Below are 23,302 nucleotides of genomic sequence, written 5' to 3'. Positions count from 1 at the left end.
AAAAAATGTTAAATAAATAAATAAAATGCTGTACAGAAAATTTCAGCTCCCATACCCATGAACAACCAGAACTTGTACCTGAACTATCTCTGAAATTAATTAATTACCAAAATCAGCCAAAATCTGCACTAAACTAAGAATGCCATTTAAAAAATTTTTAATTTCAAAAAGTACAAATACTTTGCTTCTTTTCTTAAATTACCTTAATTAATCAAGAAATTCAGTTTAGCAGTATCTTACATTTTAAAAAACATCATTTATTTCTAATCATTTTTGTGAAATCAATAACTTCAAAAGGGTAGAAGAAATAATTATTAAAATTACAGCAGAAAAATTATGGCTAAAGTGCAGAATCGCCCACTTATTTGTTTGGCGCTTTTTACAAGAGTAAGAAGGAATTGGATTTTTGTCAATTTTTAAGTGAAAATACGTTGATGTGTACATGGATAAAGTTAAGAGTGTGCGCAATGCCATTTTTTGTGCAATTCTGGGATTTTTTTTAAGCGAAAATAGGTTGACATGTACAGGGATACCGAGTATGTGCAATTCTTAAAAAGCGGGCCAAGCAGTGGGCGATTCTGCACTTCCCCAAAAATTATGATGACAAACTACAAAAAGCTACAAAATACAGTGAAAAATGGATAATATTAATGACCAAAAGGCATATAAAAATAAAATTACACAAATCACTAATTTAATTCCTAATTAAGAATAGAAAAGCAATACTTTTTAAATACACTAACATATTGAATTTGATTATAATTAATAGATTAAATCTATTTAGTCTACAATAAAAGTCACATTTATTGAAATTTAAAATTCTGTTTAGTTTCTCAGATATTTATAAATAGGCCTAAAAATTACCTGCTGGGGAATCATCACTTCCACCATCCACATCACCACCTTGTTTGAGATCAATTTCCATAGCTAATGGTGGAGGATCTATCAGAAAAATATTAATAAGTACTTGCTACACAAATCACAATTCTATCCAATAATGTAATTCTAACATACATAACAAACTTTACATGTATCTATTAACTTTGAATAATTACTTATAATCTTTGATATATAACTCATTTTGAAAATGTATTTAATAAAATGTTAAAGTATAGACAGAGTTTATAAAAGTAAATAAAATTTGAATAATTCATAATACTGAAATTGTGACATAGCACTTAATAAAGCTTTGGAGAAGGGACATAACATCAGTTACTGTACACAGATCTTGAACAGAGGAAAAACACAAAATAAACAAAAGAGAGCATTTGGGAGTACTTTTAAAATAAAGTACGAGACATTAACTTTTTTCTAAGAATGGAATAGTTGGTTAAAGTGCAGAATTGCCCACTTATTTGTTTAGTGCTTTTTACACGAGTACGAGGAATTGGATTTTTGTCAATTTTCTTTGACTTTTTAAGTGAAAATAGGTCAATGTGTATATGGATAAAGGGAGTGCGCAATGCCATTTTTGTGCAATTCTGGGATTTTTTTTAAATAGGTCGATGTATACATGATACCGAGTATATGCAATTCTTAAAAATGCACCAAGCAGTGGACAATTCTGCACTTTCCCCGAATAATTTTTGACAACAGATACATAATTTGTACTTTTCAATTATGCACCTGTCATGAATTTCTATAGTACTATCATAATAAAATGTGTGAGAGTGTGTTATTTTTGTTTACACACACACACACACACAGTATGCTACTGTTGGGTCTTGGCATGTATCTGGTTTCTCTTCACATGTGGCAATAAAATGCAACAAGTGCATAATAGGAATACTAAAAAGTTTAACTTCTCTTGCCTAACTTGCTAATAGTAATCAGGATTAAATTGGCATACACTTCTAGTATGCTAGTTTTGTTCATAAGCAATGAGGTCAATATTTTTGTACTTGAAGGATCATATTTAATCGAATTGAACAACACAGATGATGAGAATTATGTATGTATTATGTTACTCATAAGCAAAGCTGTAGCTTATTTTGTATGGTTTTATAATGAACGACTGCTCTATATTAACATTATACAGAAGAAACTGAATGAAAACAGCTCTGTAGCAATATGTTTAAAAAACACAAAAATCACAAGCAAACGGAAAAACACTTTGTTACACAAGTTCATTCCATGGTAAAGGAAATCAGGTTACAGGATTTAAAAAGCTTCTTCCAGCAATCACTTCCTTGAGGGAAGAACATATTATTAGTTTCAACTTTATGAAAAAATATCGCAAAGCTAACACTTTATACAAAGAATCAAACCAATATTTTTGAAACGCATTTATGTTACTGGTGTGAGATGTTGCTAGTGAACACCAGTAAGAAAAGCGTAGTATAACAAAAAAGTCATTTTAAGCCGATTAAAAATTTATTTAAAAAGTAATAGTTTATCTACATTCAGGAAATATCTTTTGCAACATATGGTTTAGGCTTGGAAGAATTTTTTATAAATGATACTTCGTTTCATCCGTATAACTCATAACCCAGACTTCGCTGGAATGGCATGCATGTCAACATGCCGGTTGAAAACAATAAACGCTTGATTATGGAATATTATTGAAATATAAAATTCCTCTCACCTGGTACAGGCTGCTTTTCGGTTTCAGAATTAGCTTCGTCTTCTGAAACAGGGTTTTGTGCTTGAGCTGCTGCTAAAGTCGCAAAAGATGGAACGAATGGCGGTGCATCCACATTCAGTCCTAGAAAAGGCTTCGACAAATTATCGCTGTCTTCTCCATTATCTAAGGCACCGTCAGAATGTTGTTCCCAAGAATCTGGGGTGCCTTGATCGTCTGTTTTTTGGTCCATTATAATTTGTTTTTTAGTTACAGTCACTTAAACAATCGGTCAATAGCCTAGATTGGATACCAAACGCAATCCGCGTGGCCGTCTTCAGAACTTTGCCTGTGTCGGACCGCAGTGCGCTAATGCAACATTTCTTTAGCTTAATTAAAATTTCACATGTTTTAAAAAATATCATATGATCTTAAAAATTTTGTTTTTATTTTAGAATTATTTTAATTTCTTTACATTTGTTACTTTTGTATAATTTATTTTTTTACTGTTAAGAATTCTCTTCATCGTGACTGCTGTTTACTAGTGTTTATCGTTTTGTTTCGCTAGTGTGTAATGAATGTTCTTGGTGTGTATAAAGTTTGGTTAAGAGTTTTGGTAAATTCCAGTTATTTTACCAGAAGTTATCAAAATGGCTTTACTATCAGCGAAGCAGTTGTTAGATGAACTTATGGGAAGAGACAGGGATTTAGGTTTAGAAGAGAAAAAGAATGATTTTACATGGGATGGACCTGATGTAAGTTGATTTTAGGCCTAATGGTTGCTGCATTCATATAGATGGATGAGATAGACTCGAAGATTTGTTTATAATAAAGTTTATACTATAAAGTCATTGCAAGATTTATTCTCTTACATATTACAATTTAGGTGTACGTGTATGAAGTGCCTCTGCACTGAATGTTAATTGAAGCTTTAAAAAGCAATCAATCATAATTATAAAATGCTCTAGAGTGAATATTATATCAGAAGTTAATAAAATAGAAAATATGGTTTCATTTTAAATTAAAAAAACTTTTAAATACATTGAACCTGTGTTTATTAATTAAAAGCATATCATAAACTATCCTATATAAAAATTTGCATTTTTCAAGTAAATTTCTCTAATGAGATATTTAATCATAATTTTAAAGGCATTATGATACACTTTCACCAACAAAATCATTACTGTTGTTACTATTACGTAGTATAATGTATTTGTGCTTTGCAACGCGAGTGTGCATTAAGGTACTGTTAGAATCTTTTAATGACGTTTTTATAACGGCTTCAGATGTTACGTATTATGCAGAGGGCTGTATAAACTAAAATGCTGAATTTAACCTAGATGCTTTTAATAACACTAATAGTTTCAAGTTATTTTAACAAAGCAAAAACATCCACCATCATACATTGTTTACAGAAGATAAAATCAGAGCAGAAAAACTTGTATAACTTTCATACAGAAACATAAATGTTTCTTCCTCTCACCCAAATTGATCTTGCATGAGACATTTAATGACTAATTTCAGTCAGCTTTTAGTTTAAATACTACTCAATCACATGTTTATTAACTTTGAGCCACAGTGGGAAGATTTTATAATTCTGTGTGAAGTTTAATTTTCCCATTGTCTGTGAACAAACAATATTTAAAGCTTCAAAAACAAATGTATTGACTAGTTGAACACAAAAGATTTATAATTAAAATACTCATTAGAAGTCATTTAAGAAATGTAAATTCAGAAATGTTAAAAATCTTTAAAAATTTTAAAATTTTAAAAAATTATATTTATTCTGACTTAAGGCATTCTGAGCATTTTTCTTTCAAATTAAAATATGTAAATATTTTTTTTTTCCAAGTTCAATTGAATGCTTATTTCTTTCATTTCACTATTTATTTACATGATACTAAAAATTCTTTCACAGTTTGCTGATGGTGCAGGAATTGAAAACACATGAAACTATTTTTTAAGTATTCATACATTTATAATCAGCACTTTTTAAAATCATGTGCCATATGCTGCTTGATGTTTTAAATCTTTTAAAATGTCAGAACACTGAGCAACGTTTTTTCGAATTAGTGTTGTTTCATCAGATTCAATTTTTATTTTAACTTCAAATCTTCAGTAACTTCTATTTGTGCTACTTTGAAAATGAATTATTTAATATAATTAGAGTTGACAATTTGCCAATAGTAAAATTTTCATGAAAGTGTTCTAAATAAGGAATTGCTCAAGAAAAAAATAATTTAAAGTCATCCATAATTTTCTGCATTATGTTTTTCAAATGTTGATGAGCATAAACGCTAGAAAATTCTTTAATATATCAACCATTAAGTTTATTTCTTAATTTCATCAAAACAATGAAAATTTCAGCATCAAAAGTTTTTCTCTATTTCTTCAGTGTTTGAACCAAAAAACAACATTAAATGTTGAGAACAATAAATATATTCTGTGCGTTTTTGGAATAAAACAAAATACAAATTTTTCTTACCGTCAATAAACTTTATTAAAACAACATAATTGCCATTATTATTAATGACTTCTTGCTAGTATGAGGGCAATTTGTATATCCCATTTTTGAAAAAATGATGTAACTTTTGATGCGAAAAATTGAGCTGGTGCTTGTTTGATATCTACTTCATTTATGAATTTTTTGCACTTCAAAAAATTTTGTAACGACAAAAACAAAAAAAATTTTGTAAGGACAAAAACAAGTTATTGTCAGAGGGTGCTAAGTCCGGGGAATATGGTGTATGTGACAGAATTTCCCAGCCTAGTTCTGCAATTTTTTGATAAGTCCTCAAAGCAGCATGTGGCCTGGTATGATCATGATGCAGTACAATGTCCTTCCTGTTGAAAATCGCCAGCCTCTTTTCTTGGACTGTTGTCTTTAAATTGTCTAATTGCTAACAATACTTCTCCGAATTGAGCTTTTTGTTAGGTTTTAAAAGCTGATAATGTACTGGTCCTCGAATGTCCCACCATATACACACCATTCTCCTTATTCAGGGTCAAATTTGCTTTAGAGGTGGGAGGGCTAGGTTTTCTGGGTTCACAATATGCCTTGCCTTACGATGTATCCGTGGGTGTTCCACTTTTCATTCCCATTTATCATCCAGTTCAAGAAGGCCTTCATTTTGTTCAGAGCAAGCAGAAATGTGCATATGACAACTCAATCATCCAAATTCTTCTGACTTAATTCATGTGGCACCCATCTTGAATATTTCCACACCAATCCTATCTTCCGAATATGGTTCGAAATGGTTTGCTGAGCTGAATTAAGCCTTTTTGTGATCTCCCATGTTGTCACAAAAGGATCTTGCTCCAACATGGTCGTAACAACACTGTCGCCGATTTAAGATGATTGCCCAGAACGTGCCAGAAAGTTCAAAATCACCAGTTTCAAATTTTTCGAACCATCTTCTGCATGCCTTATCAAAAACTGTTCGTATAAAATACAGTGTCGTAAATGAACTTTATCAGTGGCCGTGGGTACACTATCGCTTCACACTTAAGACTAATGCAATAACTTGCTACTTCAGTATGCATACATTAAGCGATAAAAATTAAGACTGACTACCAATTAGTATTTGGACAGCTATGCAAATGACGATATCTGCGGTCCCAAGGTATGACATGGACCCCGCCGATATATATCGTGTAGGAAACAGCATCGGCTTTAGTCGCAGACAAGATGCCTTGCAGTTCGGAGCTCTCTGATTTCGAGAAAGGTATAATTATCGGGTATCACAAATGTGGCCAATCCTTAAGGGACATATCTAGCGATCTGAAGTACCCAATATCGACAGTGGCCTATGTGATTAAGAAGTGGAAGGTGAGCGGTAGTTGTTGGAACGTGTCCCGAGTCGTCAGACCAACGAAACTGGGGGATAGAGACCGACGAGTGCTGTTCAGAGAAATTTGGAAGAACCGCACCCAACCGATAGCCCTCATCCGCGAGGAGTTTCAACAGGCATCCGGGAGTATTGTTTCAATGAATACCATCTGTAAGGAAGCACATCTGCTTGGTTGTCATGGTCGTGCTGCTGCCCATAAGCTTTTGATCACAAAGTCCAACCGTGCTGCTCGGTTAATGTGGTGCAAAGCACATCGAAATTGAACAGTAGATCAGTGGAAACAGGTTCTTTGGAGTGATGAATCAAGGCTCACCCTTTACCGTTCGTATGGCAGGATCTGAGTTTGGCGTCTACCTGGAGAACGTCTCCTGCCAGAATGCATTGTGCCAACAGTCAAGTTCGTCGGAGGTGGAATTATGGTCTGGGGGTGTTTCTCCTTTTATGGGCTGGGACTCTTGGTCCCCATTCATGGTAAGCTCAACTCCAATGCCTACTGCACTATTTTGGATGACAATGTGCTTCCTACGTTGTGGCAGTTTTATGGGTTGGACCCCTGTTACTTTCAGGATGACAATACCAGTTGTCATGTTTCGATGTTAACCAAGGCTTGGTATGGTGCCAATGGAGTTCATCGAATGAACTGGCCTGCCCAAAGTCCAGACCTGAACCCTATCGAGAACCTCTGGGATGAGTTGCATCGCCGAATTCACGGGTTCACTACCCGTGCAAAATCGGTGAAGGAACTTCTGTGTCTTCTCCAAGCCGAGTGGAAGAAAATACCACTAGCCGTCATACAAAAACTTGTGGAAAGTATGCCCCGGAGAGTCCACGCTGTAATTACCTCTCGTGGAGGCTCTACCAACTATTGATTTTGAATAAAGTTAGTTTTTCTTTTGTATCACAGGTGTCCAAATATTTATTGGTAGTCAGTGTATATATATATATATAATCAATGTGATTTCTATGGAATTATTATCAATTAGAAGCAGTCTGAATAATTCCTTATTTGGTCTACTTAAGGACTTGAGGAATTTTTAATTTTGAAAAAAAGGACATCTATTTTTTTTCCTCCCCCTCGCTGAACTCAAAAGGACGACAGGAATGTTGGTTAAAGGACTGTCCTTTCTAAAGGAGGATGGTCGGCAATGTTATATGTTTTAAAATACAGTTTGCTAAAACTCATTTAATTTTATATCAGAATTAAGTTTAGAAGAAAATTTGTTTGTCTTGAATAATTCAAGGCTATTAGTTTGAATAATCTTATTTAAAAATTAAATAAATGTTTGAATTTACTTGAATGAGACGAATGAGCTTGTCAATTTTTGCATTGGTAGTCTGTGTGTGGATATATGTATATAAGTAGCATCATAATCAGAATGCATTAAATTCCTGTTTTGTGGCTAAAAGTAGAATGGGATGTTCATAGATAGTGGCATTAAATTTCATGAAATGTCTGTTTTGGAAGAAAGTGTAATAAACGATTGGAATGTATAATTTTAAAACTGAGATTTTCAGCTATACATAGTTAATATGAATTTTATGCCTTTTTTGGAAATGTGGGAGGGCCAGAAGGGCAGACTCTGAGGACTGCAGAGTGAGAAATGCTGCATTAGAAAAATATTTTAATGTGTTAGACTCTTCATGAGATAGGTGATAAAATTATTTCCTTACGGTACAAAGTTCGAAATCCGGACTCGCCACGACTTCAGCAATTCCAGATTTGGGATTTTTTCGGATATTAGATCATCAGTTTAAATCTAGTAAGATGGCATGTAGAAATTTGAAATAATGAAGTATTTATGATCTAAAGAGTATCAAAATTTATAAAAAAAAAGCTTAATATTTATTTATTTACCTTGTTAAACATTTCTTTCAATGTAAGTTGTTTATTTTGTTTCTTGTGCTAATGCTTTCTCGTTAATTCTGTAGACTGACATAATCACCTGTTAAGTTACATTGTTAAAGTCCTGTAACTGTTGTTTCGAGAATTCCAACTAACTTGTCAATCGAAATTTTCTCATTTTCAGTAACTTCTCTGTCACTTTCTTCACTATTGGTAGTGTTATTTTCTGGATTTAGAACCATACTACAGATTTCACCATTCATTAATTGATTGGTGATTGAGAAGCACTGTCATCATAATGAAAAACTTATATCATTTTCATTTATTACCGCTTCTCCACATTTCTTTACAAAATCCGTTAATTGGAAAACTTCACCTGTATGCATAAACCTTTAAAATTAGCTGCTATCATCATCAAATTTAGCTATCCTTCACTATACATATTTGGCTATACATCATGACCTTGGCGACTAACATGATATTCCATTAAATTTTATCTTGCTTCTATTGCGCACCGAGACAATTAAGCCTGAATTGTATTACTTATTTATTATACTTATGTCTATTTCTTGCACATACTTAAGGTTTACCAGAGTTCTGAATAAATAAATTCCCACATATACTTAAGCCTAATTTAGGGCAGGCGCTAGATATCTTAACCGCCTGATGCAGTCTTTGTGGGTCCTAAATTCTGTGACTCGGTGCAGCCATATATGCTCATTTAAAAATTATTTTGGATGTGAAATGAATTTTATGGTTTAAGTGCGAAGAACATGATACATTACAAAGTCCAAAATCCGGACATCCATTATCCGGATGATCTAAAATCCAAACCTCAAAGCCACAAACTTAAAAAAAAATTTTATGCATGTACATTTGTTTTTTCCTTCCATAATAAAACGGGGAGATTTTCACTTAAAAATTCTGATTCTTAATTTCACTTAGGCACTAAATAAAATACCTCGTTTATAAAAAGACAATCATGTAAGCATAAATTTGTGAGATTAATGATTTGGCTCCGGAGCTGAGTTTCTGCTTAAGATACATCTCAAACCAAAACATTCACCTATTTTATATCCTCTACGGTGACCTGGCGAGTCATTGTTTATTATATTTTGCTTTCATCACTGCATGTTTATCAATATCTTACAGCTTCAGTAATAACTTATGCAGTGATGTCTAAACTTTTTTTTTTATATTAGTAATTGAATAATAAGGGTGTGGCAATCTTTTATGTTAACATTATGTTTGGCAATGATTATAGATTTTTAAATGCTCTAGGAAATGTTGACAAGGGAAAATTCAACAAAAATTTCTTTTCTTATGCTAAAAATAGATTTTGTTAATGAAACTCATAGCCCAAAAGATTACATTTAGTGCTATTTTAATTCAAAATAACTAATTTGTTATTCACCATAAACCCAGAAGCGGTGGCAGAATTTAGGGAAGACAAAATTTTTGGAATTAAGGAAAGCACTGAGTGGCAAAATGAAAGAATGAGAAGTTTTTTATAATTTAGGGAAAGCACAGAGATCTAAAGTTTAGGCGTGGCAAAAATTTAGAACTTAGGAAGGTGATTTGTAGCAGAATTTAGGACCCGCAGAGACTGCAGCGGGCGGTATCTAGCACCGACCCTAGATAAAGCCTTAACCCGCGGGAAAGTACGTGCGGTATATCATACCCCACCCCTCTATAAATTGGAATATTCCTAACTTGTGAAACTGAAATTCTGTGCTGCGTTCAGTAGCTGAGTTTCTAGTTGAAATTGACTTTCAGAACTGTTTTTTCTTTGCCTGTGTGTTTCAGAAAAAGATTTATCGGTATTTTGTTGAAACTGAGGTATGACACACCCCACGCGCCTGTTCGCGAAATTGTTTTTCTGACTGAATATTTAGTTCAGATATTTATTTCTAGAGTAACAGTAAATATTTCTACTCGCAAGTGATTTTAAGTACAGTCAAAAGTAGTTAATCCGGACTCGTCGGGCGTTTCCGGATTATCGATTTTTCCGGATTATAGATCATCAGTTTAAATCTGGTAAGATGGCATGCAGAAATTATAAAATTAAAAATATGAAGCCGTAATTTATGAAATAAAGAACAATTATGATCTAAAGGGTATCAAAATTTACCAAACAAAAGCTTAATATTTATTTGTTTACTTTATTAAGCATTTCTTACAATGTAAGTTGTTTAAGTTGCTTTGTTTTATGTGATAATACTTTCTCTTTAATTCTATAAACAGACATAATTTCTTGTTCAGTTACAAAGTTCCACTGTTCAAGTCCTATAATTGCTGTGTCGAGAATACCGACTAATTTGTCAGTCGAAATTTTTTCGTTTTCAATAACCTCTGTGTCACTTTCTTCACTATCGGAAGCGAATTATAATGACGAGGAATTTGATTTAAATCGTATCAAAGGCGGAGTACATCGAGATGAAATACTACATTTAGTAAGGAATTATAAGCCAAATAAAATAAAAACATCTTCCCTGAAGATAAGGATAGTGCTGACAGATCAAATTCCAATTCATTGCGTCCCGCCGTGGCGTCCCCCCCCCCCACCTGCAGAGCACTGTGAAATTGATTAACAGATTTCGGAATGGTGAGAGAAATGAAGGATATGCTTTTATCCATTTTTTGCAGCAATTCCACTTTTTTATAATATGACTAAAGCAGCAGTGGATATGGCGGATGAAATGTCAGCCAATTATTCAATTGCCAGAATAACAAGGAGGTGGTCAATGGTAATTTTCTTTCCTGCACTGAATGTTGCTGTAATAAATGCTTGAATTATATTACATTCAGCTGCTAATCCACCAACCAGAAACAGAAGTCTGTTTTTGAAGGACTTAGTCTTACAATTAATGAAAAAAGTATAGAAGAAAGATCAGAGATTAATACTTTACCAAGAAACTGATGTACTGCATTCAAAACAAAAGCAGAAGTTTTGACGAAGAATTAAAACGAATACATGAAATTCGATGCAACTAAGTATGAAACATGTGATAAATTGCTCTTGCGCCAAGGACAGAAGAACGTGAATGCAATGTTTAAATTGTGAAAACAGTCTGTGCCAAGAATACAGGATGTATTTCGTTCAAAGTGTAAAGAAATAAAATAAGCATTGTGTATTAGAGATGCAATGAAACTTAGAGGCATGATGTTTATTTTTTATTTTCTTTTATCTTACTTTTAACTCTAAGATTATTTTGAAAATTAATTTTTTGAAACCCAATTATTATTCACGTATTTTTAATACACGAGAACAAGAAAAACAGCTTTAAAACTAAATAAAACTATTTTAATCGTATTTTAAATATTGGGGTATGTGATACCCCACGCGCCCACTCTAGTAACTTTTCTTGGTGCGACTTCCGCCGGGTTAAGTATATGTGGGAGTTTATTTATTCGTGACTCAGATTATTTTTAAGCATGTACAAGAAATAAACATAGGTATAGTAAATAACTAATACAATTCAGGCTTAATTCAGTAGGCAATAGGGACAAGACATTTAGTGGAACTTGGCTTTCATGACCAATCTTGTGATACACAGCCAAGAATGTGTAACGGATGCTATTAAGCTAGGCTAAAATTATATTTACTGATTCTAAGGCATTTCAGTTAATGTAGCAGATTGCGCTGTTCCTTTAATCTTCTAATTTCTTTTCTAATATGATCCAGCTTATTATTGTTTGCAGACTTATTATTAGAGCAATTTTATAAAAATTAAGCTTGAACTTTCGATTATGTCAAAAAGAGTTTCCAATTCTGCAGCTGCCAAAGGATCTACAAAGCGAAAGCATGTTTCGATGTCCATTAAACAAAAAGTGGTTTTGCTGCAAAAAATGGACAAAGGCATATCCGTCTCAAAATTATGCAAGGAATATGGCATTGGAAGGTCAACTGTATATGACATAAGAAAAAAGAAAAAGGAACTTTTTGAATTTTTTGTGGATTCCGACACCTCACTTGCAATGAATAACAGAAAAAGTGTTCATGCTGCTAAAATTGACGATCATGACAAAGTGATGATTGAATGGGTCAGACAGTGTCTCAGTGAGGGCGTGCCATTGACGTGTCCAATGCTAATGGCTCAAGCCAAAATATTTTATGAAGAAATGAACTTAAAACGCTGAGTGAACATATTCGACAGGTTGGTTAACCAAATTAAAAAATCGGCATGCATGACCTCGAACATTTAAAGAAGTAACGATTTTCCCCGTTATATATCACGCAAATAAAAGAACATGGATGACACATGCGTTGATGAATGATTGGTTTGAAAATCATTTGATACCCGAGGCTCAGCAACATTTGAATTCGTTTTGTTTTACCTGATGACTCAAAAATGGTCCTGCTTGTAGACAACTGTTCAGGTTATACTACTTAAATTTTTATTGAAAGGTAATGTAACCACATTGTTCTTTCCTGCAAATTCTACATCTATCATTCAGCCTATGGCTATCTGAATATTGCGCGCTTTGAAATGCAAATATAAAGTACCATTTTAAAAATCTATGTTAAATTTCTTTAAAATGTCAAGACTATTCAAGAATTTTTGAAATATTTTAGAATAAAATGTGCTCTGTGGAGCATCGCGAGATCGTGGGAGGATGTGTCTCCAGATATGTTAAAAAATGCTTGGTATAATTTATGGCTAGCTATCATAGTTCATCATGAGGACAAAAGATGATAGCAGCGAATTTGAAGGTTTTTGGATATCGCAAACTTAAGATGAAATTTTCCAGTTATTGGATTTTGTTAAGAAATGTGGAGAAGCGGTAATAAATGAAGATGATATAACAGAAGTTTTTCATTGCGACGACAATGCCCCAATCATCAATCAATTAACGGACGGCAAAATCTGTAGTATGGTTCTAGATCCAGAAAATACTGCTACCGATAATGAAGAAAGTGATAGAGAGGTTATTGAAAATGAAAAAATTTTGAATGACAAGTTAGTTGGTATTCTCAACATAGCAGTTACAGGACGTAAACAGTGGAACTTCGTAACTGAACAAAAAATTATATCTGTTTATAGAATTAAAGAGAAAGTATCAGCACAAAAAGTGAAGCAACTTAAACAACTTACAGTGAAAGAAATGTTTAATAAAGTAAACAAATAAATAAATATTAAGCTTTTTTTTTGTAACATTTGATTCCCTCTAGATCATAATTGCTCTTCATTTCATAACCCACGGTTTCATATTTTTAATTGTATAATTTCTGCATGCCATCTAAATCTGGTAAAGATTTAAATTGATGATCTGTGATATGGAAAAATCCTGAATTGCCGAAGTTCTGACGAGTCCTGATTTTGAACCTTGTAATGTATTTAATAAATAAAAGTCATGCACAAAATTTTTAAAAAACGCCCGCCCCTTTAAACGTAATTTAAAATCTGAAACCTTTCAGATTTTTTTTTTTTTTTTAGTTTGCTATTTGTCGGAGAGGATTCTTTTGTGCTATAAATTTTCATGTCTTTATCAAACATTTCTGTTTATAAAATTTTTTTAGAAAACTAATGTTATAAGGTAAGAAAATAATAATAATGGAAAAAAATATTATTGTTGAAACCTTTCTTTCTTTTTTTTTTTTTTTTTTTTTTTTTTATGTATGATAGTAAAATATTTGTCTTCCAGAATAAAAAAGTGCAATAATTCCATAGTTGTTGATTTCAGGACTTATTCATAAATTCTCAATTTTAGATATGTAAGCATTTCCTGGTAAAATTCTGTCCAAATGACCTATTTGTTAACACAAAAGCTGATTTAGGAGTGTGTCCTAAAATCCATGATGAAAGACTTAAAAAAGAGTAAGTTTATTTTTTGTACAGTTTTATATTTTTTACACTGTATAATGATTATTTTACACTATATAGAACATATAACTTTACTATATAATTACACTATATAATAATTATAATATTACACTTGTCTTTACATATAATTGTTGAATTTATTAGTAAAAATGCTTTGATAAGAATTTTAAAAAATGACTAATATGTCTAAATTTTTTCCTTCTTTTCACCCAATGTTAAAAAATATGAACAATTAGTATAGTGTGTGATTATTAAAAGGGAATGATTTTGACTCATTTTTCTAATTTTATCAACAATAACGTTCTGGTAAAAAGTTTTTTTTTTTTTTAATGTGACTTGTTTATCTTTTAATTATTTTTTATTGTAGCAACATATTATTTAATATTAAACAAATATTTGGATAACTGAAGATATTCAAGTAATTTAATCTAATGTAATTTTATAAAAACTGACTACTTTAGTTCTTGGTGATATAATTAATGTGTTGTACACAAGAGGAAAAATTAGGAGTCTGTGTCTGTGGTGATGTGTTGAGAAGTGAAGACAGGGAGGAGGATGGAACATTATTTGATGTTGTGAAATGCAAAGTTGAGTAGAGTTGAAAACAACACAATATATTTAATTAATTGCTTTGCTCAAATTGTATTATCCATGGAGTTTATCTTTTTTTGCTTATGTGTATTTCTGCAGGTCTGTAGGTAGGGGTCCATGACACTTAGCAGACGAGACACTTAACTGACACCAGTTAGTTGACACGGACATTTAGCCAACAGGTCATTTAGTCAACATGGACAATTAGCTGATAAAGACATTTAGCTGGCAAGGACACTTAACCGACATGACATTTAGCCGACACAGAGGGTTAGCCGTCAGGACATTTAGCTATGGGAGATTTAACGCTGAAGACATTTAGTCAACAGGACATTAAGCCAAAACAGTGATTTTTAGCTGGTTTCTACCCAATAATTATTTAAACTTACTATCAGTTACAAAAATTCTCGATGACGTCATAAGTTCAGCATATTTAAGTCAATTTTTTTTTCACCTATCAGTAAAATTCAATTTTACTTTTTTAAAGATCTCATATATGCTTTTAATTCTTATGCAATTTAACATAGTTTGATATATCTCGTGCTGCTTGGTGTTATATTGGCCAAATTGAAGAAGTATTGAAATTTCTCGTCAATGAATATGAATTAATTTTCGAAAGGAAAAAAGAATTTTTTTTAGCTAAGTACGACAGTCACTTAGTTACATTTTAATATTGGATCTGCAAAAAATTGTCTGTAAAGCTTCTTTATTTAATCAGCTAGGTTTCTTTGAACACTTTCACATAATTAATAATTTTTCTTGTTTAGTTAATGATTTTAATTTTCCAATCTCACTCATCCTAATGCTTTCAAATTTCTAATACCTTTTCGTTTCGTTACTATTTTACATATTATGTAAAATGGTCACTCAATTTCTGTTAGGCCCAGCAACGGCCGAGTGGTAAAGTCGCTGAGTACCAGTAGTTCAGTTCGAATTTCGAATCCCACGAACAGACTGGCTGCATGGGTGTTTTCGGGGTTTCCCCCATGTGTAACGTGCATACAAGCCAGTTTTCCTTTGAAAGTCCTGTACGAATGTATCCCTTCCCTTAGGCAGATAGCCCTCTGGCATAATTACGTAAGCAAAACAAAACCAAACCCATTTCTGTTACGTAGCCGCAGGCCACGATGTACGGATTCCTGGACTAGAGCCCTATCCCAAATTAATAAATATACAGTGTGTAAGTAGCATTTCAGTTAAAATAAATATATATATATATATATATATATATATATATAGTTCCAGTGTAGCAAGGAGTAGGGCGAATCACTCTACTTCCTGACAGGGAAAGGAAATTTCGTTAGTGAGAGGAGCCAAACGACTTTTTACGGGAATGAATTTAGAATGATGTGTTGAGCAAAGTAGTAATAAAATGTGAAAGTATTAGAAATCTGAAAGCATTGGGAAGAGCAAGACTTATTGACGGCTGAATCTCCTGTCAGCTAACTGGTGTCGGCTAAGTGTCCGCAACCGGTAGTATAGTAATGTAATTAAAAAAAATTCTATGAACAATATCTGTTGCTGGGTAAGTTTTTATAGGAGGTTTTATTTAATGGTTTTTGAATATGGTGTGTTTTTAATAAGCATTCCTTCTGTTCGATTAGGCTGCTTTTGAATTATTAACCCTCTGGGCGGCCAGGGTTTTCGCTAAGAAAGCACAAATTTCCCAAAACTACTACGAGAACAAATTATTTTTTTGATTTGAATTCAAAACCTCTCCTGGTATTTCATACCTAGATATGTTTTCTTTTGATATATTGCCTTAATTTTGTTGACATATTTTAATACGCACGTATATATACGTTCTTACAAATATCACAATAAATATTCTAGGCCGTATATATATGTCCTTGCCGCTTAGAGGGTTAAAAATGATCTCCAATCTAAGACTTAACCCTGGTTTTGAAATTTCATATTAGCTTATAATAAGTGGATCCTAAAAAGGAATACAGATTCTGATATTGTTTAAATGAGCAAATTTTGCAAGCCTCTGCTTCTTTGAGGTTGATAAATAAAGGGGACAGGAATTTGATCCACAAGTTATAGTTACTAAGTGTGGCTTATAGGTGTCAAAAGAGCTGTTGGAAAGAGAAGAAAACATTTGCAATGAGATTTTTTGCTCTATGTTTCTCCCTAATGTATTTTATCTTATATCTACTTGTTATTTATTTTGGTACTGTTCTGTTATAGGGACTGGATTTAGAAAAGTATGTATGTTTGCATATGTGTGCATACACTAATACAAACATACGTACATACATATATGCATACGTACATACATTTCTGAATCCACTTCCGATAACAGAAGAGTATATTTATTTTTTGTTAATTTAGACAGAATAGAATATTATCTTTTTTATAGATATGAGAAAAGTTCCAGATTCCAACAAATGGGCTACGAAGAAGATTTTTTACGTTTCTGCCAAAGCATGTTATCTGATGTGGACAAGCGTATAAGACGAGCTCGACAAAGATTAGCACTTAGCAGCAAAGAAGCAAATGTAAGTTTAATTTATATGATTTGTTGTTCATAAAATTCAATGTTTTTTTTTTTTTTTTTTTTTTTTTTTTAATTATGCTCCTATGAAATTGATGTTTCTCTAAAAACTGTATTTTTTTCATTTGTAGGTGTCCCAACCTACGCAAGTTAAGAATAATGATGAAAAAGTGAATGTGTTAACAGAAAGAATTAATGGTCTTTTAGTTCAAGTAATTAATTTCATGTATTCGTAAGCTATCTTTATCATACTTTAACGGTAAAGTTACTCAAATTCAATATTTGTATAAATATTATGAAGTGTAATTGTTTGAAAAATATATCTTTATGCTTGTATTAAAAAAATGTACTTGGAAATGTAAAAGTAATGACTGCATTGTAAAATTTTGCAGTTCTGCATGATAGATATTGCATTTCTGCATTTTTTGTCAAAAAGTTTAATTGATTTTGTTAAATTTGCTTCATTGGTTTGTTTGAGTGCCTGGTCAAAAGTCTTACTAAGGATATTTTTGTGAATTCTGTTCCGCTTGCAAATTAATTCTCTGAACTGTTAAGCCATTTTGTATCCATTAACAAAATTTTTATTTATTTATGTAGCATTTATCAGCAAAACTTGTATAGTTACAGATTTTTACACACACACATACATATATCTCTACATATAATAAAAGAAAGAGGCTGTCTGTGTGTCTTTCGTTCGCTCTGCGCGTAAGCTAATAAACCCACGACTACAAAATTTGGTACATAGCTGTATCTAGGCAAGAGCCAGTGCACCTCGAAGCGATTTTTTTCGAAATTCGAATTAGAATTTTTTTAAATTTTATGTTTTGTGACGAAATCCCGTCAGTGGGCTATAGGAAAGCGAGATTTTACTCTACACACTCCATTTTCACATCGTCATGAAACGTAGGCACTTAGCTATTTTACGAACTTAAATTAAATTTCGTGTTTCAATAAATCGATTAAATACGAATTTATTTAACAAAGGGAGCTTAACACCTTTTCTACAGAATTTTTTCTAAAAAAGTTTATTTTAAAAAATGTACAGTTTATTTTTCTTTGATTTTTGGACACGTTAAACTTTTATCCTTGTGACTGCTATTACAAAAAGAATTTTGGAAAAATGATAATATTTTGTATTTTAAAAATATTTTTTAAATGAAGCTTCTGAGTACACTTCTCACATCTCAGATCTTTAAAAATGTGATTTTGGCAAAAATTTTCATGTCTTATTGTTGTTGATAGATTTTTGATGAAATAACATCATTTGAATTGTTTCATTCTTTTATAAATATGGGTTTGGCAACAATTTTTCATCGTATTTCTTATGTCACTGTTTTTAAGAGATTGGCATATTTCATTGTCATTTATATATATATATACGAGGCATATTCGGAAACTAAGTACCATTTTGAAAAAAAAAAATAGTAAAACAATTTTTTCGAATCCAATTTTATTTTTACATGACAATACATGTCTTAAACTATTTTTCAACATAGTTTCCTCCAATGATCAAACACTTGTCATAGCGGGTGACCAGTTTTTGTATACCATCGTCAAAGAAACTTCCCGCCAGTTTCGATAACCATGACTCCACAGCATTTTTCGTGTCATCGTCAGATCCAAAGCGCTTGCCACCAAGCTCGCGCTTCATGTGCAGGAACAAGTGATAGTCAGACGGCGCCAATTCCGGGCTGTACGGCGGGTGATCGAACTGCTCCCAATCAAACTGTCGAATTAACGATTGAGTGACACCAGCAGTATGGGACCGAGCATTGTCATGGAGCAACACAATTCTTTTACTGAGCATTCCTCTTCCTTTGTTTTGAATGGCACGCCTTAGTTTTGTTAAAGTCTCACAATATCGTGCCGCATTAATGGTTTAACCTCTGGGAAGAAATTCAGTAAGCAAAATGCCTTTCCTATCCCAGAAGACAGTGCACATGATTTTTTGTGATGACATTGTCACTTTGAACTTTTGTTTTTTCGGAGAATGAGTGTGTCTCAACTCCATCAATTGTTGTTTTGATTCTGGTGTGAAATGACACACCCAAGTTTCATCACCTGTCACAGTTTGGTATAAAAAGTTTTCCCCCTTATCACAGTACCGCGTGAGAAATGTCAGGGCACTACCAAGTCGCTTTGTTTTGTGAATATCGGTGAGCATTTTTTAAACCCACCGGGAGCACAGTTTGCGATAATTCAAGCGGTCAGACACAATTTCGAACAAAACAGTATGTGAAATTTGTAGAATTGCCTCTGAAAGAGTTGTCATTGTGAAGCGTCTGTTCTCATGAATTGCTTCATCAACTTTCCTTACCAAATCATCGGTGACAACAGAAGGCCGACCACTCCGAGCCTCGGCGTGGACATTTGTTCGACCTGCATTAAACATTCTTACCCACTTTCTCACCATTCCATCACTTACCGCGTATTCACCGTAAACTTCTATCACTTGACGATAAATTTTGGCCGGTTTAACATTCCTCGCATTCAAAAATTTAATCATGGCACGAATCTCACAGTCAGCGGGAGAACTAACTGTCTTAAACATTTTGAATGTGCACAGCAAACTGAAAACACAACATAGAGCAATCAAAATGGCGACAATTGAAAGTCAGTGAACAAGAAAGACTAGTGTGCATGCGCGGGACGCCTACCACAGCGCTGCGACGGCGCTAGAATGAAACAGTACTTAGTTTCCGAATACGCTACGTATAATACACTTTCATTTCATTTTATTATTATTATTATTGTTATTATTATTTTTTTTTTGATAAAGTTGCTCTGTAAAGTAAAATTCTGCATGGAATTTTATGTTTTTTGAGTTGCTTTCATGTTATTTTTTGCTTATTTCACTGTTTGTAAGAATTGAAAAGTTTTGCATGATTTTTTTTTCTTCAACGGAAAATTGGTTAATTTTTTTATTAGATAATTAATAATTGTATTAAGGGATATAGCTTATTTCATTGTAATTTTTTCTCTTGAAAATATAAGATAAAATATCATTAATTATACTTTGCTTTTCAGAATTTTTTTTTTTTGTTTTTGTTTTTGTTTTTGTTTTTGTATTCCTTTGTGTTATTTATTGCTCATTTCACTGTTTTTAAGATACTGAAAAGTTTTGAGTGATTTTTTTAAGAAACAAAGTTCTTAGCCTCCTTTATACCATTTGAGTTCTTAAGATTTTGCAAAGGGAAGTTGGTAATTAGTATTTGTATTAAGGGATATTGATTATTTCATTGTAATTTTGTTATACGTAATAACTTTTTTTTTATGAAATTGTTCTGCAGAGTAAAATTCTACGCAGTTTTTAACTTTAACGTTTGGTGTTTCCTTCAGCCATTTTTCCGGTACATTTAAAAGCCAGACGAAGGCTGGCAGCGAAGCTGCTAGTATATATATAAAATTTAAAAAATTAGTTCAAATAAATCTGAAGCAAAATCATGCATTGTAAGCTACAGCAATTCAGTGATAATTAAAATGAGAAACAAAGCAAATTCAAGTATTATGTTCAGTTTGGCAAAGTAGAAAAAGCTGCCACTAAATTCTCTACGCTGTAAACACCTGTTATAATTAAATTTATAAAAGATTTTCCCCCTTTTTAGGCTTGCTCTTTAATTATTAAATTTATTATTCAAAGTTTTTTTTGGCTTTTATTTTCATAAATGCCTGCAGAAATTAAGTAGTTATTTCATATTAAAACAAATATTCTTATAATATATTTTAGTTATTGATGTAATCATCATTATTAATATTTTTTGCCTCATAATGGCTAAAATTTCAGTTTTGGATTTGTAAAATATAGATTTTTTTTATTCAAAAAATTTGAAATTTAATTTTTGACATACTATATAGTACAAAGTCTAAAATATGAACCAACAACAATATTTTTTTAACGAATTTTTTTGGTGAGAAGAAAGCAAGAAATAGATTTTTAGAGTAGCTTCTCGCTTTAGCATACACTTAATGCTTCATTCATGCACAATAGACATGTTTACTTCCTTGTACAAAGTAAAGGAAGTATTTTAATCGAGAAAAATTTCAGTTATCACATTTCCTTGGTAATAACTATTTTGATTGTTTTTTATTTTTTAAATTTTTTTATGTGACATCTGTACGTAGGGAAATACAGAATAAAGGTCTGTTTATTCCAAAATAGATTGTAAAATGAGTTCAAAATGGACATTTTTATGATGTATATGTACATACATATGTATTTCATGTAACTCGAAAACGGTTAGTCATAGAACATTGAAATATTGTATATGGCATTAATATAACATGTATTATAGCAGTGTCATATGCAGTATTTCATGCACCTCTGTTTTTTATTGCAATCAGTAGTACCAAAAGTTTATATAATATATATGTATATTATATACATTAGTATTATATCAAAACCAATTTTTGAAATCAAAATTTGCAATTTTTGACATCAATTTCCAAGTTATTTTGAGTAATCAATTAATTAAATTAGAATTATTTGATGAAATAGGTGTAAATGAAGTGTAGCAAAAAAATATCTGTAATTTAATAAGTCATCCAAGGAAGTCATGGGTGTCCACATAAAATTTTTTCATAATAAGGCATATAGAGGAATTCTTAAATTTCAATTCACTAAAATACCTCTATGTTGAAGAAATAATGATTTATTAGCATAAATCTGTATGATCAGCAATTTGGCCCCAAAGCCATTTTTTTGCTGTATATCTCAAATCAAAATGCTCTGCCAAATTCCAGTGCTAATTTTACACCTGCTGAATATCCCTAATGCCAACCTGGCAAACCATTTTTTTATTTTTTGCTTTCATCACCATCTGACTATCATCTCAAGGTAGTTTTGAGAAATAACTCATGCAACGTCTTGGAGGTTTTTTTTTTTTTTTTTTTTTTTAAATATAAGTAACTGTCTGGTGAAGAAAAGGACAGAAAAGTTGTTGAGAATGAAACAATTTCAGTTGACAGTATAGTGGAAATTCTCGACAGGGCAGCTATATTACTTGATGAACTGAACTTTAAAGATCAGCATGGAATAATGTCTGTCTATAGCAGGGGTGGCCAGACACTTCAAGACGACAAGAGCCGCATGATAGATTTTAAGAGCATCAAGTCCAAATTCATATCATTTAAAAGATAATAAGATAGGGTTTGAATATAGAGAAACGTTTGAAGTAAATTAAGGAAAATTTTGCATTTTATATGTGATTAACATTATTACATATAAATATGAACAAATGCATTATAAGGTATTTTCTTCCTCCTTTCCGCATGCCTCTGTGGTGTAACTGGGAGAACATTCAATGCTTATTCAAGAGGTCTGGAGTTCGAATACTGCTGAGGACATTGCGCATTTTTTATGTTTCCAATATAAAAAAACCTTATGATTCCACAGTGGCACTTGAACTAAAAAGGTGATGGATGATAATTCACCACCAGGATTTGGCCATTTGGTCCCCTCATGTCCACTTCCTCTTTAAAGGCGGGAGTATATGAGGTATTTTCTCCCCTCTTTTCCACATACCTTTGTGATGTAAGTGGAAGCACACTCAAGTCATATTTCGGAGTTCCGAATTTCGAATCCCAGTGAGGGCATTGCACATTTTTCACGTGTCCAGCATCAGAAAATTTAATCAACTCTACAACATCTTATTTCTACTGCTTTGTGTTCAGAAAAGTTAAATTCCAAGAAAATATGAATTTGTAACTCTACGAGTAGAAAATCTTTTTAATCATTTATAATTAAAGCATAGCAATAAAATGGGAGGACTGTGTAACCCTTAGAAAATGTTTGTCAAATGTGCTAGTAGCTTTTTTGAATTGGAGTTCTTAAGAGAGAGAATGATTTTTTTGAATTGGAGCTTTTCTTTAAAATTCAATATAATATATAATGAATTTCAAAGCATAATACCATGATAATTTGGTACAGTAAATAACATTTTATCATCGCTTATCATAGCCTGAGGATTAAATTGCTGCAGATTTTCCCCTTCTTCGCTGTCCTTATCTTCCTGCTTGTATTTTTTGTTTCTCTGCAAGTTGCAATATTTTCTGAAGGTTCTGCACTATGTTTTTCTCAATATAATGAATGATATATACATACAAACTTCTTTACAGTGTAAAACTACTATGAAC

General features: G+C 32.2%; 2 protein-coding genes across 3 annotated transcripts in view; one reads left to right on the top strand and one right to left on the bottom strand.

The window, feature by feature from the left end:
- The window catches only part of eRF3 (eukaryotic translation release factor 3), a 47,022-nt gene extending 44,103 nt beyond the window's left edge, over positions 1–2,919 (bottom strand). Inside the window, exons 1-2 of the mRNA XM_085819556.1 lie at positions 2,585–2,919; positions 865–942 (exon numbers count right to left, since the gene is read on the bottom strand). Coding sequence (XP_085675682.1) covers positions 865–942; positions 2,585–2,813 — 307 coding nt within the window. The 5' untranslated portion in view covers positions 2,814–2,919. The remainder of the gene's footprint in view (positions 1–864; positions 943–2,584) is intronic.
- A 177-nt stretch (positions 2,920–3,096) lies between these two features.
- Positions 3,097–23,302, top strand: part of LOC118198046 (luc7-like protein 3) — a 56,697-nt gene continuing 36,491 nt past the window's right edge. The window contains exons 1-4 of one of the 2 annotated variants that reach the window (XR_004759693.2): positions 3,097–3,315; positions 13,967–14,073; positions 17,033–17,171; positions 17,299–17,379. Coding sequence is in view for 1 of the 2 variants with exons in the window: in XM_035369635.2 (XP_035225526.1) it covers positions 3,211–3,315; positions 13,967–14,073; positions 17,033–17,171; positions 17,299–17,379 (432 nt within the window). In the remaining variant the exon portion in view is untranslated. The remainder of the gene's footprint in view (positions 3,316–13,966; positions 14,074–17,032; positions 17,172–17,298; positions 17,380–23,302) is intronic. The other variant, XM_035369635.2, reaches the window with a different exon arrangement.

The sequence above is a fragment of the Stegodyphus dumicola genome, chromosome 6 (assembly GCF_044657685.1).
Source record: "Stegodyphus dumicola isolate Sdum_Otavi_A_Nest chromosome 6, ASM4465768v1".
NCBI classification, from domain to species: Eukaryota; Metazoa; Arthropoda; class Arachnida; order Araneae; family Eresidae; genus Stegodyphus; species Stegodyphus dumicola.
The sequence above is the reverse complement of the archived record's forward strand: the minus strand, read 5'-3'. Positions and strand labels throughout refer to the sequence as shown.